Source organism: Corvus moneduloides, unplaced genomic scaffold (assembly GCF_009650955.1).
Source record: "Corvus moneduloides isolate bCorMon1 unplaced genomic scaffold, bCorMon1.pri SUPER_scaffold_79_arrow_ctg1, whole genome shotgun sequence".
Lineage (NCBI taxonomy): Eukaryota > Metazoa > Chordata > Aves > Passeriformes > Corvidae > Corvus > Corvus moneduloides.
The window spans coordinates 330,841-349,718 of NW_022436872.1; the positions used below are offsets into that span (position 1 = coordinate 330,841).

At 53.1% G+C, this 18,878-nt stretch overlaps 1 protein-coding gene across 1 annotated transcript; it reads right to left on the reverse strand.

Moving 5' to 3' along the window:
- Positions 1-12,971: 12,971 nt before the first annotated feature.
- LOC116438660 (oocyte zinc finger protein XlCOF6.1-like) lies at positions 12,972-18,252 on the reverse strand. The gene is made up of 3 exons (XM_032097659.1): positions 18,156-18,252; positions 14,731-14,809; positions 12,972-14,544 (listed from the first exon to the last, which is right to left on the reverse strand). Exons 2-3 carry the CDS (start codon positions 14,780-14,782, stop codon positions 13,370-13,372), a joined length of 1,227 nt encoding a protein of 408 aa, XP_031953550.1. The 5' UTR covers positions 14,783-14,809; positions 18,156-18,252; the 3' UTR covers positions 12,972-13,369.
- Between the last annotated feature and the right edge of the window lie 626 nt (positions 18,253-18,878).

Here is an 18,878-nt window from a genome sequence, read left to right on the forward strand (position 1 = left end):
CCCACTGACCACACCCTCAATACCCACACCCACCTCAATGACCACACACCCATATTGACCACATCCACCTCATTTACCACACCCCCTGTAACGGTATCCCACAGTGGTAGGGAGAAGAGAGAGACAGCAGTCAGGAATCATGCAGCAAGATTGTTTTATTTCATTATTTTATGAACTATTTTATAGACTTTTTTCTTCATATTCTAATTGGTCAAAGGATCAGCCACCCCTTGGGGTGATTGGCTAAAATCCTAAGACATCCATTGCCAAAATATTTTTCTACTGTACTATAAACATAGGTTTGCAAGGTCATAAGTGCTCATAGTTTATAGAACTCTACTACTATCTTCTGTGAGAGAGAAAAATGTCGCATGGGACTGGAAAAAAGCAAGAAAAAAATTCTTGCTAGCAGCATATTTGTACCCACACACACCCAATTGACCATCGCCCAATGACCACACCCCTTTATTACCACACCCTCATTGACCACACCCTCCTTAATGACCACTCCAACCCCGATGACCATACCCCATCCACCTCACCACACCCCTCCCACTGACCACACCCCCAATGACCACACCCCACTGATCACCCAGATTGATGACACCCCATTGACCACACCCCACTGACCACCCACATTGACCACCCTCAATGGCCACACCTCAAATGACCACACTGTAAAGACCACACCCACTCCATTTCCCACACCCACTGAGCACACCCCCATTACCCACACCCACCCCAGTGACCACACCCCTTCCATTGATCACACCCCACCAATCACAACCACATTGACCACAACCCTCCCACTGACCACATGCCATTGACCCCGTCCAAAAAACACCCCCAAAAATAACCCCAAAAAACCCAAAAATACCCTCAAAGAAAACCCAAAAATACCCCCAAAACCCACAAAAATAACCCCAACCCCCCCCAAAAATAACCCCAAAAGAACCCAAAAAACCACAAAAAAACCCCCAAAACCCCCCAAAAAATACCCCCAAAATAACCCCAACCCCCCCCCCCAAAATAACCCAAAAACCCACCAAAAACCCCCCAAATAAACAAACTAACAAAAAAAATCCCCAAAACCCCCCAAAATACCCAAAAATCACCCAAAGAACCACCCCAAAAATGGGCAAAACCTGCCCAAAATGGCGGACAGACACTGGGGGAGGGGCCGGGTGACAAAAAACCCCCAAACCCCCCCCAAAATACTCACAAAATACCCTAAAACACCCCCTAATAAAACCCCAAAAGAACTCCAAAAAAACCCCTAAAAAACCCAAAAAACTCCCCCCAATAACACCCCCCAAAAACGCCCAAAAAACCCAAAAAAACCCCAAAAGCTCTAAGAAGAACCCCCAAAACAGCCCAAAAACACCCTCCAAAAAACCCCCCCAAAAACACTAACCCCCCCACGCAAAAAAAAACCAAAACCCCTGAAAAACCCCCCAAAATCACCCAAAAAAACACCCCAAAAATGGGCAAAACCAGCCCAAAATAGCGGACGGACACTCGGGAAGGGCCGGTGACAAAAAAACCCACAAAAAGCCCCCCAAAACCCCCCAAAATACTCCAACAATATTCCGAAAATACCCCCCAAAAACTCCACTACGTTTATTATCACCCCCTTACTTCCCAAACCCTCCCTAATGACCACACAGCCACTGACCACACCCCTCCCAGTTTCCTCACCCACCCCACTGAGCACTCCCACTCAATGACCACACCCATCCCAAAGACCACACCCCATTGACCACACCCCCTTTATATTCACATCCTCACTGACCAAAAACAACCCCAATGACCACACCCAGCCTTATGACCACACCCAACCCCATGACCACACCCACTGAAATGACATTTATCTCAATGACCATAGCTCCACTGACCACAGCCACACATATGACCACACATTCCATGATCACACCTCCTTTTTTGCCACATCCTCACTGACCACACCCACCTCAAAGCCAACACCCCTCCCATTGACCACACCCCACTGACCACACCCCCTTTAGATTCACACCCTCACTGACCAAAACCAACCCCAATGATGACATCCAGCACTCTGTGACCAGACCTCTCCCATTGACCACACCCCTCTCATTGGCCATGCCCCACCCCATTGCCCATGCCCACAGAATGACCACACCCCCATTTACCATACGCATCCCTATGACCACACCCAACCTGATGACCACACCCAACCCAATGACCATGCCCACTCAAATGACACCTATCTAAATGACCACAGCCCCACTGACCACAGCCACACAAATGACCAGACCCTCCATGATGACACCCCCTTATTGCCACACCCTCACTGACCACACCCATCCCGAAGGCAACACCCCTCCCATTGACCACACTCCAATGACCACACCCTTTTGTTACCACACCCTCACTGACCACACTCTTCATAATGACCACACCCACCCAGTGTGCACACCCACCCCAGTGTGCACACCCCTCCCATTAACCACTACCTCCCCAATGACCACACCCCACTGACCACACCTCATTGACCACACCCTACCAACTCCCCTCCCTCAGTGCTCTGGATGGCTCCAAATCCCGAATTTCCCTCACCTCCCTCGTCCCCTCCCCCTCCGGCCACACCCAGCACCGCTTCAGGTTTGAGGGCGACTGGGACCAAGTCACCGCACTCCTCTCATTGACCACACCCCTCCCATGGAGTACATTCACCTTCAATTGACCACACACACCTCTTATGACCACAATGACCCACCTCAATGACCAGCCCTATCCCATTGACCGCCCCCTTACATTGACCACACCACTACAATGACTACATCCCCATTAACCACACCAACCTATGACCACACCCTCAATGACCACACCCCCACAATGACCACATCCTTAATGACCACAGACCTATTGACCACCACCACTACCCACACACATTGACCAAAACCCAATGACCACACCCCCATATTAACCACACCCCAATGACAACACCCCCTTTATTACTACATCCTCAGTGACCACACCCCCTAAATTATCACTCCCACCCTAATGATCATACCCAATCCAACTGACTAAACGCCTCCCATTGACTGCACCTCCATTGACCACACCCCCACTTACCACTCCCATATTGTCCACACTCTCCCTAATGACCACGTGCAGCCAAGTGATCGCACCCACATTGACCACCCTCAACAACTACACCTCCATTGACCATACCGTAATGACCACACCCATCCCATTGCCCACACCTACTGACCACACCCTCAATGACCACACCCACATAATGACCACACCCTCAATGACCACACCCATGTAATGACCACATCCTCAATGACCACAGCCCTATCGACCACCCCCATTAACCACACACATTGACCACTCCCCACTGACAGCACCCCCATATTGACCACACTCTCAATGCCCACATCCACCCCAAGGGCCACACACCCATTTGACCATCCCCATTGTCCACCATCATGGACCAGCCCAATTGAACACCCTCTAAGACCACACCTCCATTGGCCACTCCCCCCATTGACCACAGTGTCATGACCACACCCACACCATTGACCCCACCCACTGACCACACCCTCACTAACAACACCCACCCCATTCACCACACCTCTCCCATTGACCACAGCCCAATGACCACACCGCCTTTTTACCACACCCTCACTGCCTAAACCCTCCCTATCGACCACACACCCATTGACCACACCCACCCCATTGACCACATCCTCATAATTATCCCACCCACCCCACTTACCACACCGCACTGACCACCCCCATTGAACACCCTCAATGACCACACCCCAATGCCCACACCCCTATTGACCACTCTCAATGGCCACACCTCCATTGACCATACAGGAATGACCACACCCACCCCACTGACCACACCCTGATGCCCACACCCCCATTGATCAGCCCCATTAACCACACGCATTGACCACACTCTGAAGACCACACTCCCGTATTGACCACACCCACCCCAATGATGACACCCCAATACTGACCACACCCACCCCATTTACCACACCCCCTTTATTAACACTCTCACTGAGCACACCCTTGATGCCCACAGCCCCACTGACCGCCCATATTGACTACCCCCATGGACCACCCCCAATGACCACTCCCCACTGACAACACCCCCATTGAGCACCTCGATTTACCACATCCACTTGGATCACCCCAGTGACCACATCCATTGACCACACCTCCATACTGACCACATGCAGCTCCAATGACTACACTCTCATATTGTCCACACCCACCCTAATGACCATGTGCAGTATAGAATATCACATGTTCCACTTGTCAGAGGAAATAATTTCAAGAGAAGGGGCTATGTAACTAATCTGATTTATTGCTTAAAATAACAAAATGCATCAGTCGAGGCGTGAGATTTTACAATACCTCCAAATAATGGCGATTAGTCACAAGATTTAAAGTTACATCATAATTTATAACTTTCTAATCCAATAGGCACTTAAAACAATACTTTATTTTGGATTTATGACCTATCACCTGGGGCACTTCTCACTGCAATGCAGCTGTGTCTTGACCAATAACTTCTCATGCCACGTACACACAGATGTCTCTATTATACCATCTACATTCTTAACCTATATAAAATCACACTACTATATTTAAAACCCTCCACTAGAACACCCAGTGTACATTTTTACTCAAAACTATAGAAACACAGGCTTGTGATCCTTTTGCTTAAGATCTATAAACCTCTGTCAATTAAGCCAGACCTAGTCTCTTCCAGGGTTGTAAATCCTTTAAATGCAAGAGTTTCTACTCCTGTCTCCCACAGTGCAGCCCAATGACCACACCCCAATTGACCATACCGTAATAACCACACCCCACCCCATTGCCCATACCCATTGACCACACCCCAATGCCCACACACACGCGTATCGACCACACCGCAAGGACCACCACCCTTTATTACCCCACCCTTTATTACCACACCTTCCTAAATGGCCACTCCCACCCGAATGACCATACCCCATCCAATTGACCACACCCCTCCCATTGACTGCACCCCATTGACCACACCCCAGTGCCCACACCCCATTGACCAAAACTGCATTGACCACAATGACCACACCCACTCCAATGCCCACACCCACTGACCACATCCCCATTAATCACACCCACCCCAGTGACCACACTCCCAATGGCCACACCCTCACTTACCACACCCACCAATTGACCACACACTTGCTACTGACCACACCCCTCCCATTGACTGCACCCCAATGCCCACATCCCCATTGACCACCCCGTTGACCACACCCCACTGACCATACCCTTCCTGCATCCCCCCAGCCCCTCCTCCCCAGCCTATCCTCCTCCTATCCCATCCATTGGACACTCCGGATGGCTCCAGGTCCTGGATTTCCCTCACCTGCCTCATCCCCTCCCCCTCCAGCCACACCCGGTACCGCTTCTGGTTCAACAGCGACCTGGCACGAGTGACCACACCCACCTTCAATTGACCACACCCATCTCATGACCACACCCATCCCATTGACCACCCCTTATATTGACCATCTCCACCCCAATGACCACACCTCCATTAACCACACCCACCTCCTATGACCACACCCTCACTGACCACACCCACACATGACCACATCCTCAATGACCACAGTCCCATTGACCACCCCCATTAACCACACACATTGACCACACCCCCATATTGACGACAGCTCAATGACCACAACCCCTTTATTACCACACCCTACCTGACCACACCCTCCTTAATGACCACTCCCGCCCCAATGACCATACCCCATCCAACTGACCATACACCTCCCATTGACTGCACCTCCATTGACCAAACCTCACTGACCAAACCCCCTTGACTACACCCCAATGCCCACACTCCAATGACCGCACCTCTATTGACCACAACCATTGACTGCACCCCACTAACCACATCCTCCCTAATGACCACATCTCCATTGACCATATCCTGATTGACCACACCCCCTTTATTACCACACTCTCACTGATCACACCCTCAGTGCCCACACCTCCACTGACTACACCCATTTACCACATCCCCTTGGACCACCCCAATGACCACATCCATTGACCACACCTCCATATTGACTACATGCAGCCCATTGACCAAACCCCATTGACCACACTGTAATGCCCATACCCACCCCATTGACCACACCCCTTCCACTGACCACACTCCTCCCATAGATCACGCCCTACCTGTTGGCAATTGAAGCATGGACCCAGACAGGCAGGGGATCTGAATCATTTATTCAAAGGAATGATCTGCTTTTATACACTTTTCTAAGGTGCAGTATTTCCTTATATGGTAATCCTCACTACCCTGTGACCTATCCTGTGTTGCCACATCAGCAGCACACTTCCTTCTATGGGATGATCACTCACTGTTCAACCGTCCGTCAGCTCCCGGCAGGCTCCTCTCCATAGGGGTCTGCCATGTGGCACCTTCTCCCCACAGGGTCCGGTGGAGACAAGCTTCTCTGTGCTGCCATGTGCTCCTTTGTGCTGCCATGTGCCTCTGCAGGCAGGTCTTACAGCTCACAACCCAATTCTATCTTATTTCTCCCCATAAATCCCCCTTTTTTGTTTTATACAAGTAAGAATTATGAAACAAAACACTTCTAACATTAGAACATGTTTGGCCCACTGCCCAAACCAAATAAGCTCTTACAGTGTTACAGTGAATAAGTTACAGTGAATAAACAGATTGAACTTTGAGGAGCAACGTAAATTTGTCTAAAACTTTTTCTATCGCTCAGAGTCTGCAACTGCTGGGAGGTCCTGTTTCACACGGAAGACTCAGAAAGTCTTTCCCAGGCAAAACTTCCAAATTTACTTTGAAAGAGGGTCCAGCTTTGAAAAGATCAAATCAACAAGTCAAAGTGACTTGATTACACTTTTAGAGCAGAAACAACTGGGTTTGATGGTATAATCTCCAGTATACCAGGGCTCGGGCTTGGCCAGAGCCTTAAACCTCGACCAAGAGGGTTTCCCTAAAATACTTATAAAATTGCCTAAAAACCTTATTAATATCAGTTAGGAACATGACTTCAGGAGAGTTTATCTTCCCCACAAGCTGATTATGAAGCTGGAGTACCCAAGGCTGGTCGGACCACTCTTGCAGGTAGCCATCTTGGACTGGAATCTGTGGAAACACAAGCATATCCTCGCCCCCAGGTTATCAATGGAAAGGGGCCTTCCCATTTTCCACATTCAAGATTCTTAATGAGTACCTCAGCTTTTTTTAAGTGAGCTTGTGAATCTGAAAAAATGTCAATGCTAACATGTACATATTTAAGCCTCCCAAATTCCACAACGTGGGTAACATCCATTTGCCATAGCTGGCAACAAGAGAGCCCCCAGGGGTTTATCCCCACGCCCAATGCTGGAAGTTGATATTGTTGGCAATTAGGGCATGTCGCCACTACCGCTCTTGTTTGATCTCTCTTTAATCCAAATATTCTCATTAGAGCAGGAACGTTCTGATGAAAGAAATGGTGGCTCAATTTAGCCTGTTCCAAGGTCTTTGGTAAGTTAGGGATTTGGACAGGCATCGCCAGAGCATCTGCTTTCTGATTCCCCTGTGATTGGTCCAGGTAGGTCAGTATGTGATCTTACATGCAGGATATAAAAGGGGTGCTCTCAGTGGGAGACCAAGTATATTAACTGTGAGAGTAGCCCAGGTAAGTGTGGATTTGCAACCTCCTTTAACAAGGTGTGTTCTGCCCTGGCAATTATTCCAGTCACGTAAGCTGAATCTGTCACCACATTAAATGGTTACTTGAACCTCTCAAAGGCCCTGACAGCGGCTGCCAGTTGTGCCACGTGCGGAGAACCGTCCACTACTTTAACATCCCACTCTTGGGTCAGAGGATCCCGCCAAGTCATCACCGACTTCTGGGATGATCCAGAGCCATCTGTGAACACAGTCAGGGTAAAATTCCCTTTAAGGGGACTTGTCCAGGGCGAATTGGAGGTGCTCATTTTTCTGTAACAAATGTTCTAAGTCACCAATCGTTAATGGAAGGTGTATGCATGTAAAATCGCATCCCGCAAGGGTACGGAGGCGAGCTCTGGCCTTGATGATCAATTGAGCCATACATTCCTGCGGCGTTGTTATGCTCTTAGATGGTTGGTGTGGCAGAAAGACCCACTCTGTAATAAGAAGAGGATCCTTCTGCACCACGTCCCATTGGAAAACGAGGGAAGGGTAGTGTGGTATCTTACCCAAAATGATCAGATTATAGGGTAAGTCTGGTCTAGTCTGGTGTGCTTGCCTCAAGGCTAAGGCTAGCTGTACCTTACCGATTGCCTCCCGGGCCTCTGCGGTGACAGTCCAGGGAGAGTCAAGGTCCTCGCAGCCCCTTAGCAGCTGGAAAAAAGGTGTGAAGTCCTCCATCATGAGTCCCAGCAAAAGACGGACCCAATTGATGGACCCACAGAGTTGATGGAAATCTCTTAGGGTCCTCGGGTTGCCTCGAATGGTAATCTTCTGGGACACGACGGTCTTTTCCCCGATGCGAAGACTCAGATAGGTCAATGGGGTGGTACACTGTATCTTGTCAGGGTGTATCTCAAAGCCCTTTTCCTTGATGGCATGAATGGTGTAGTTTAATGTCTTTTTCAGTTGGTCTTCATTGGGTGCGCAGATCAAGATATCATCCATGTAGTGAAGGATGATTGCTCTAGGAAATGTTTTGCAGATTGCGGACAGGACTTCCGCTATGTACCACTGGCAGATGGTTGGGGACTTCTTCATGCCTTGCGGCAAGACTCGCCAGTGGTACCTGCGCATAGGGACTTGCCGGTTGATAGACGGGACAGAGAATGCAAACCGGGGAGTGTCACATGGATGAAGAGGGATTCTGAAAAAACAGTCTTTAATATTGATGACAGATACTGGCCAATGCTGGAGGAGCATAGAGGGCAATGGCATGCCTGGTTGGAGGGGACCCATGTCCTCAATCACCTCATTGATTTTTCTGAGGTCATGGAGGAGCCTTCACCTGTCTTTGCCTGGTTTTTTAAGTACAAAAACAGGGGAGTTCCAAGGGCTATTCGATGGAACTATATTGCCTTTGGCCCTCCTCCACTAGGGACTCAAGGGTGCTTAATTTTTCCCGGATCAAGGGCCACTGCCACTGGTCAACGCACATCGAAGTGTCGGTTTTCCAATTTAGGCGTGGGGTATCGCACCCCACAGTGGCCCCTACTGAAAATCCCAGGGTGAGGGAATCTCAAGGCAAGTCCCCCATTGGGACAATAGGTCCCGTCCCCACAGGGTAAGGCCAGTGTCAATGATAAACGGTCCGACTGACGCAATGTATTTGCCCAGACCCTCGATAAGAATATTATCAATGCTCTGCTCAGCAGCAGCTGTTCTCCCAATGCTGGTGACTCTCCCACCTACCAGCTTCATTCTCCATCCCTGGGGTGATTCTGTTCTAGAGACAACCGTCACATCGGCCCCCGTGTCTACCGTGCCGGACAAGCTGACGATGTCTTTGTCATTGCGCAGGCAGCAGTTGGTGGTGGGTTTGTTCCATCCCACGAGTTCCGTCCACCACACGGAAGGTGTTCTGCAGCACCTGGATAGTCCTTAGGAACGATGATAGCTTGAGCAACCACCTGTTCTTCAGCTAGGAAGAAGGGTAGGTTGCAACAAGCTGCAAAAAATGCAACAGTCCCATCCGAGTCAATTTCCTGAACACTGGGTTCAATGTAAAGTTCTTGTGGACCCCATATGGGATCAGTCATAACCAAGAGCTCTGCATTTGCTGGAACTAAAAAAGCCCGTTTGGCCACAATTTGTCTCTGAACCTGCTTTTTAAAGTGGATGGAGGAAGCACTCACCAGGGAAACCTGTCATTCTAGTTCCCACCTTTTCAAGACTTTCTCGTTGTCAAAGCTAGCAGGCTTGGGGAGCTCAGCCATTAATTTTGTGTCATCACACGGTGCCACTCCGCACTCTGCTTCTGGTTTCCCTGGTTGTATTGTTGGTGTTGACAGTGTCTGCACGCCGAGCACTTAGAGCAGTCTGCAGGAACAGGCTCAGAAGGTTTATTAGGTGTGGGGAATTGGTGAAAACTTTGAGGCTTAGGACAGATTTTTGCAAAGTGGCCAGGGCTTCCACAATTAAAGCAATTGCGTGTGTCTCTGCAGCCCAATGGAAGGTTCCCTGGCCGGGAATTCTCCATAGCTTCCACTACACCCCCCAGCTTATTTGGATGGTGGCAGTGTCCAAAGGGACCAGCTTCATACACACCTTGATCACGTGATCAAGGGTGGGAGGCGAGTCCAGGGGGAGCGCCCTCAACACCAATTGGCAGGCTTCACTGGCGTTTGTTTTAGCCAGAGTGCTGAGCAGCTCTTCCTGGGCCTCAGTGTTGTTAACTTGCCTCACCACAGCTTCCCGGAGCCCATTCACAAACTTAACAAATGACACTTGGGGAGCCTGTTTGATGTGTGTAAAGCTGGCCATGGGGGTCAGGGATAAGACCCATTCTGCTGCGATTTTTATGTCACTCAGGATCAGCTCAGGAAGGTTCACAGCCTGATCCTGGGGCTTTGAAAGCTGACCCTCGCCACACAACTGGTCCATTGTGAGATGTGCCTTAGCAGGATCCCTTTGGTATGTCAAAAGGAGATCCCTAAGCTGCTTTTTCCAAGTCCTCTCCCATAGGAGGTACTCAGCCGGAGAAAAGGATGCATGACATAATTGTTTTTATATCCTGCAAAACCAGAGCATTGGTGGTGAAGGTAGCTTGGATTAAGCCTTTGAAGTAAGGGGACTCCCACCCAAATTCCTTGCCAGCTTTACACATCTCCTTCAGGTGGGCATATGGAAATGGTTCCCACCGGGAATTCCCAGTCCTGTTGTACAAGACCGGGAAAGTGAAAACTGCACCTTCCCCGCCCTGGTTCTGGCCTTTGTCACTCCCACTTCTGGCCCCAGGAGCATGGGAACCAGAAGAGGTGGCATGGGAACTGGAAACTGGTAAGGGGCAGGGCTGCCGATGGAAGGGGCGGGGAGTTGGGTAGAATCCATGACCAGAAAGGGATTCTCGGTGAAAGGGGAGGGTTGCAGAACGGTTACACTCAACGATGCAAGGGGTGCAGGGGAGGGGTCCGAAGGAAGGGCACCTATCACTGCAAGGGGTGGAACAAGGGAGGAGCTGTGGTTTTCGGCGGGAATGATGGGGCAGGACGGGGACAAAATGGCGGGCCTGGCCACGAGGCCGGCGTCATTTTGTGAACAGTCTGGGGGGGGACGGTGCACTCACTGTCACGGAAAGAGAACCGGGGAGACCGAGAGGAGTCAGGGAGACGGTGGCAACCCTGCACCGCAAGGTGGGCTACACCTCCTGATTCCCCCAGAAACGGGTTAAAGAGATTAGGAACATGGGGATAGGGTAGAGGCGGATGGGGAACATTCCAAAAGGGATTAGGACTTTTACAAACACCCAAGCTACTCCCCATATTTCTAACTGTAAATCAAAACCAGTAAAGGAAAAAACTTCCCCACAGAACGATCCGCGTTTCTCCCAAACACCGACAATCTCTCCCCAACTCTATCCCAAAAACTTAATGTCTTAACCGACTCAACCATCACATTTGGAAAGTATAAAAAAATCCAGTGAACAAAGTGTTTAAGAAGCCCCTTAGAAAACTTATATTTGCCCGCTTTTAGGGAACCCTCAGCTTAGAGGAATACCTCCTGTTGGGGCCGGGATAGACTCGCTCCCATCTCCCCAAAACTACCTCACCCACCACCAAAAGGAAAGGGACAAATGAACAAAATGGCCCTGCCAGGCGCTACTCACCAGTCTCAAAGCATCGGCAGGAAAAAAGGCTTTTCACAGTAGTCCTCTGGCCTAGCCGATCCTCTTTAACTCAGAGGGTTGCTGGCCATCCCTCGGAGGACACTTAATGAAACTGAAGCGCCTACTCAGGGAAGCAGCTGACCTGAGGCGAACACTCAGCGATTTTTCGACTGCCAAGGACACACTCCACAGGAACCTTGGGGTGAGGTCCCTGTTCGGGCGCCACTATGACACACTCTGGCCTGTTGGTGTGGGGGGCCACCACGTCCTTCCTGGAGAGCGTCCTGGCTGGGGCTGCTTCCACTAGTATCCCGGATACTCAGCTTCAGCACGACAGCGCCAGGCTCTGCTCAAAGAAGCCTCGTGCCAACATGAGCCCTGATGGATATCGAGTCACGTCGCCAGAGATAAAGAGGCGAGATAGGCCTTTTGTGTAGATTCCAATGAGGTTTATTCCAAAACACACGCAGGAGGGTCCAGTGACAAAATGGTCCTGACAGAGGAAGGTTCAAGGATTTTATTTATTTATTTATTTATTTTTATTTTTTGGGGTTTTGGGTGCAGGCAGAGTGCCAGAAACCAATCAGATGAGGGCTAGATGGAGGAGAGAACCTGGAGTGACAGGGGAACAACAAACCAGGGAAGGGGGGAGGCAGAAATAGGGACAGAGAACAATGGGGTGTCGAGGAGCAGAGAAACTTCCAGAACATTATACATATTAACTAGGGGGCATACATATTCAATGGGATCTACACAGAACTAGGCGGAGGGCCAACTGGCCAACCATAAAACAATTTACATACCACAGTAAAGGACTGGGGGAACTCTCCATAACCCAGGGAGAGATTCTACACTTCGGTACCAGCCCACCGTGAGTCCAATGTTGCCCTGGCCCTTCTTGGCTCCCTGGTTACCTCAGCAGCTGCTGCTACCATCATCACACCCAAAACACCCCTCAGGAACAGGGGATAACCCAAATGCCCTCAGATGTGGGGGATAACCAGAAAGGAGATTCCCCCCAGCCTCATCATCCCCAGCCTCCAGCTCTTCATTCCAAACCCCTGCCGCCCCCCCCATTACTGACCCCCCCGCCCCTCCCCGCCATGTACCTCCCACTCCATCCAGACCCTCTGAATGCCATCTAACCCCTCCGGGGGATTTTGAGGGGGCTGTAGGGTCAAGTAATTTGGGAATGTGACTGAGCCATTTGGAGTGGGAACTGAACAGTTTTCACTGGGATCCAGTGGTTTTGAGGTGACAGATTGATGCCTCTCATCTTCTGGAGTGCAAAGCAATGGAGAAAACTCTTCCATATCCCCTCAGAACCCCCAAATCCTCCTAAACATTATCCTCCCTGGTGCCTGTGGGGATTCAGAAGGATATGGAGACAACCCACCAGATGTCTTCCCAACATGGATACAGCAAATGTGGGTCCTTCGGTGGGGGATGAAGTTGGAGCAGCGGACAAAGCTCTTCTCACACTCAGGGCACTTGCAGGGCTTCACTTACCGGTGCTTCTGTTGGTGTCTGGTCAAGGCTGAGCTCTGGGTGAAGCTCTTGCCACACTTGGGACACTCGTAGAGCCCCTCCCCAGTGTGGATCTTCTGGTGGCAGATGAGGTTGTATCTCTGGCTGAAGCTCTTCCCACACTCGGGACACCCATAGGGCCTCTCCCCAGTGTGGGTGAGCCTGTGCCTGATGAAGTGGGGGTTGCGTTTGAAGGCCTTCCCACATTCGGGGCAGCGGAAGGGCCTGTCCTCTGTGTGAAGCCGCTGGTGCTTGAGGAGACTGGAGCTGGTCTGAAACCTCTTCCCACACTCGGGACACTCGTAGGGCCCCTCCCCAGTGTGGATGCGCCGGTGCCTGACAAGGTGGGAGTTGCGGTTGAAGCTCTTCCTGCAGTCGGGGCAGCGGAAAGGCCGCTCCCCTGTGTGAATCCGCTGGTGCAGGAGGAGATGAGAGCTCGTCTGAAACCTCTTCCCACACTCAGGACACTCGTAGGGCCTCTCCCCAGTGTGGCTCCTCTGGTGGATGATCAGCTCAGAGCTCTGTCTGAAGCCCTTCCCACATTCCCCACACTCGTAGGGCCTCTCCCCAGTGTGGAGCCTCTGGTGGACAATCAGGTTGGATCTGTGCCTGAAGCTCTTCCCACATTCCAGGCATTCATACGGCCTCTCCCTAGTGTGGGTTCTCTGGTGGATGATCAGGCTGGAGCTTTCTCTGAAGCTCTTCCCACATTCCCCACACTCGTAGGGCCATTCCCCAGTGTGGATCATCTGGTGGCGACGCAGGCCAGAACTGCCTCTGAAGCTCTTCCCACATTCCCCACACTCGTAGGGCCGTTCCCCAGTGTGGATCATTTCGTGGCGGATCAGGGTGGAGCTCTTGCTGAAGCTCTTCCCACATTCCAAGCACTTGTGGGGCTTCTCTCCAGTTTGAAGCTGCTCATGGACCACCACGTCTGAACTCTGGCTGGATCTCTGGCCGCCTTCCTGGCACAGGGTGGGTTTTTCCTCCTCACAGCTCCCTGGGCAGCGTTTGCAGCCCCTCCTCCTAAGGGATCTCTGGGGCTTTTCCTCCCCGTTGGATTCCTGCGCCGTGGAGCCGCTCAAAACGGCCTCTCCCACCAGGTTCTGCCACGGGGATTTGTCCTCCCTGGGCTCCATCCTCAGCTCCTTGTCTGGGGGAGGAAGGACAAGGAGAGGATGGGATTTGCCTGCGTGCCACATGGAAGGGGAAGGAGATCCCCCCAGTCCGTCCCCAGCAGGACGGCGTCGGCACCGGGGTTGTCCTGCAGCCGGGGGCGATGCTGGGCTGGGAGATGGAGCAGAAAAGAGGGGGAAAGGGGCAGGGACTTCCTCCTCACCTGCCTGGGTGTTCCAGGGCATCTTCCTCTTCCTCACAGCTTCCTCCTCCATTTGGCAAAGGTTTGGGAATGGGAAATCCTGGTTTGGGGAAAAACAAGGGATGAGCATGTTGAATTTGAATGTCCCCCTTCTCAATTCCATCTCTACAAGTCACGGGCATCTGGGGTCCAGAAAAACCTCCCAAACACCAACATTCAGCCCTGAAAAAGCCTCACAGGAGTTCCCTCTCTCTAGTCTCCCCGCTCTGGTGTTCGGATGTTCCCCCCTGTCCCAGCTGCCGGGGGTCACACTTGTCTTGGGGGTTCCCCATCTACTTGGTCCCTGCCCTCCGCAGGCTGCTGGGAGTCCAGGAATCCAAAAAGCTCCACCTTGGGCTCCCCACTTAGCGATGCTGGGGGTTATGGGGTCCAAGGGGTCCTTCTCCCCTTATTCTCTGCTTCAGGGTGCACGGGGTCCAAGGAGTTCCCTTCTCCTGCTACTTCTTCATCCCTCCTCTCCCGCCCCTCCTCCTCCTCACCCCAGGACACCCTGGGTCCCCCATTCCCGAGCCCCTCGCAGCCCGCGAGAGCAGCGGGGATGGAGCCGGGACAGGTCGGGATGGGCAGCGCGGGGCTCTCGGCTGCTCCCACCCGCTGGGGGCGGGGCAACCCGGCCCGGGGAAAGGAGAGGGAAACTGGGAACACTGGGGGCTGCACATCCAGACTGGGCCTTACTGGGGACCCTGGGTGGGGACTTGCAGCCCTTGGGGCTCCTCTCGGAGCCTGGAGAGCTGGGAGGGGGAACACAGAGTGGGCCGGAGGATCACAGGAGTGGCATCACTGGCAGTGACTGCCTTGTACTGGGGTAACTGGAACCTTACTGGGGCAACTGGGTGGGACTGGGAATGACTACAAGCATGCTGAGGCCAACTGATATGTACTAGGAGTATCTGTAACCATACTGGGATTGACTGGAACCGCACTGGGAACAACCAGCACCATGCTGGGGAGAAATGGACCATGCTGGGAGCTACTGGGAGCAAGTGGGAGTGACTGGGTCTGAACTGAGGACAACCGGGCATGACTGGGACAATGCTGGGAGGGACTGGGATCATGTGGGGAGTGACTGGGACTATACTAGGGGCAACTGGGTTCAACTGGAACCACACTGGAAGATCATGGGAGCAGCTGTGCCCATGCCGCAGTCATACTGGGATCCTACTGGAACTGGCTGGGATCATACTGGCAGTGACTGGAATAGTACTGGGGGTATCTGAGAGTGACTGCAATCATACTGGAATCAGACTGGGAGTGACTGGAAAGGTGCTGGCCGTGACTGGAACCATACTGGAGGTGACTGGGAGCAACAGAGACAACGCTGGGAACAAATGGGGTCATATTTGGAGTGACTGGATTCATACTGGGAACAACTGAGCCCACACTGGCAGTGACAGGGAGTCACTCTGGGCATGACTGGAATAATACTGGGAGTATCTGGGACTGACTGGCATCATACTGGGGGTGACTGTAACCATGCTGGGGATGACTTGGTGCAACTGGGATCATACTGGAAGTGGCAGGAAGTGACTGGGATCATACTGGCATTGAGAGGGAGCAGTTGGGATCACATTTGGGGTAACTGGGATCATACTGGGAGTATGGGACAACACTTTGGAAACTGCCAGAAACTGGCACCACGCTCGAAGCAACTGAGAGTAACTGGGAAAGACTGGGATCATTCTGAGGTAACTAGAACCTTACTGGAGCAACTCGGAGTGCCTGGGAATGACTACAAGCATGCTGAGGCCAACTGGGATATACTGGGAGTGTCTGTAACCACACTGGGGTTTACTGGAACCACACTGGGACCATGCTGGGGACAACTGGGACCATGCTGGAGGCACCTGGGAGCAACTGGATCTATGCTGGGGGCAACTGGGCGTGACTGGGACTATTCTAGGGGCAACTGGGATCATACTGGGAGGAACTGGGAACAACTGGAACTATAGTGGGGGCAAGTGGGTTCATACTGGAATTACGGTGGGAGCAGCAGGGTGAGACTGGGATCATACTGAGGGTGACTGGAATCATCCTGAGATTGACTGGGAATGGCTGTGAGCAACTGGAATCATGCTGAAAGCAACTGGGAAGAAGTAGGAAGGACTGGGAGTGAATGGGATATACTGGGAGAGACAGGGAGTCACAGGGATCCTACTGGAGGCTACTGGGCTCATGCTGGCACTGGCAGGCAACAACTGGGAGCACACTGAGGGCCACTGGCATCATACTGGAAGTGACTGGGATCATACTGGGATTATAGTGGGTGTCAATGGACCCTGACTGGGAGCTACTGGGCCTGTGCTGAGAGCCTAATGGGGATACACTGAGATCAGACTGGGAGCAACTGGGAATGATAGGATGCATGCTGATGACAACTGGGATGTACTGGCAGTGACTGGGATAAAACTGGGAGCAACTGAACCATGCTGAGGTAACTGGGAGTGCCTGGGAATGACCACGAGAATGTTCAGGGCAACTGGGATATACTGGGAGTGTCTGAGACCATGTGGGTGGTGACTGGGACCACACTGGGAGCGACTGGGAATGTGCTGGGGGAAACTGGGACCACACTGGGGGCAAGTGTGAGTGACTGGGGCCCTGCTGGGAGAGACTGGCATCATACTGGCAGTGACAGGGACTACGCTAGTGGCAACTGGGAAAACTGGGAACACACTGGACAGAAGTGGGAGGAACTGGGAGCAACTGGGACCATGCTGGGGGCAAATTGCATCATAATGGGGAATGACTGGGAGTGACTGGGCTCATACTGGCAGCAACAGAGATCCTACAGGGAGTGAGGGGAAGTGACCGGGATCATACCGGGACTGACTGCGCTCATACTGGGACTGATGAGGAAACTGGAACCACTCGTGGGGGGGAACTGGGCTCATACTGGGAGCAGCCATTTCCCGGCCCCGGGACCCCCGAGCCCCTTTCCCGGCCGTGCCGCCCCTGCAGCCCCCAGACCCCCCCGCCGGGGTCCCGCCAATCCCAGGGGTCCCCCCTCTCGGGCTCCCCGCTTTGGGCTCCTGGGGCTCTCCTCTCTCCGGGGTCCCGCTTAGGGAAGCCGGGGCTCCCGGGGCTCCCCAAAACCGGTGTCCCCCCGCCCCCGCGCGCTCCCCACGGGGCCCCGGCAGAGCTCGGAGGGCCCGGCCCGGGAAGCCCAACCCCCACCGCGGGGGGACCCGCATCCCCCCGCCCCCGCCGGGGCTCTGCCGCCACCGCCACCGGCACCCCCAAAAACACCTCCCGGGACCCCACGATGTCCCCCCGAGGGCATCTGCGGCTCGCCTTTGGAGTCCCGCAAGCTCCAAACATCCCCCCAAAAAACCCCAAACCCAGGGACCCCCCGGGACATTTGGGGCGAGCTCCCCCTCCCCGGGCACCTGCGGGACGGGGGGCGATGGTCCCGGGGGGCTGCGAGTTCAGGGAGCGCTGGAGCCGAGCGCTTCCTCCTCTACTCCAGCTTCCCGCTGCCGCTCCGCCTCTTCCTCCCTCCTCCTCCTCCTCCTCCCGCCTCTCCCCAATCCCACCTCCGCCTCCTCCTCCTCCCCTTCCCCCTCCCCCGTTGCCGAGCCCCTCGCAGCCCGCGGGAGCAGCGGGGATGGAGCCGGGACAGGTCGGGATGGGCAGCGCGGGGCTCTCGGCTGCTCCCACCCGCTGGGGGCGGGGCAACCCGGCCCGGGGAAAGGAGAGGGAAACTGGGAACATTGGGGGCTGCACATCCAAACTGGGCCTTGCTGGGGACCCTGGGTGGGGACTTGCAGCCCTTGGGGCTCCTCTCGGAGCCTGGAGAGCCGGGAGGGGGAACGCAGAGAGGGCTGGGGGATCCCAGGAGTGGCACCACTGGCAGTCACTGCTTTGTACTGGGATCGTGCTGAGATCATACTGGCAGTGACTGGGCTGTACTGGGATCGTACTGACATCATACTGGGAGCAGCTGGGCCCATGCCAGGGGAGACTGCAATCCCACTGAGGGAGACTGGAATCATACTGGGAGTGAGTAGGAGCCTTTGGGGGGCAATTGAGACCTTGTTGGGGGCAAATGGGATACACTGGGAGTGACTGGGATCATGCTGAGGGTGACTAGGAGCAGCTGGGAGCAACTG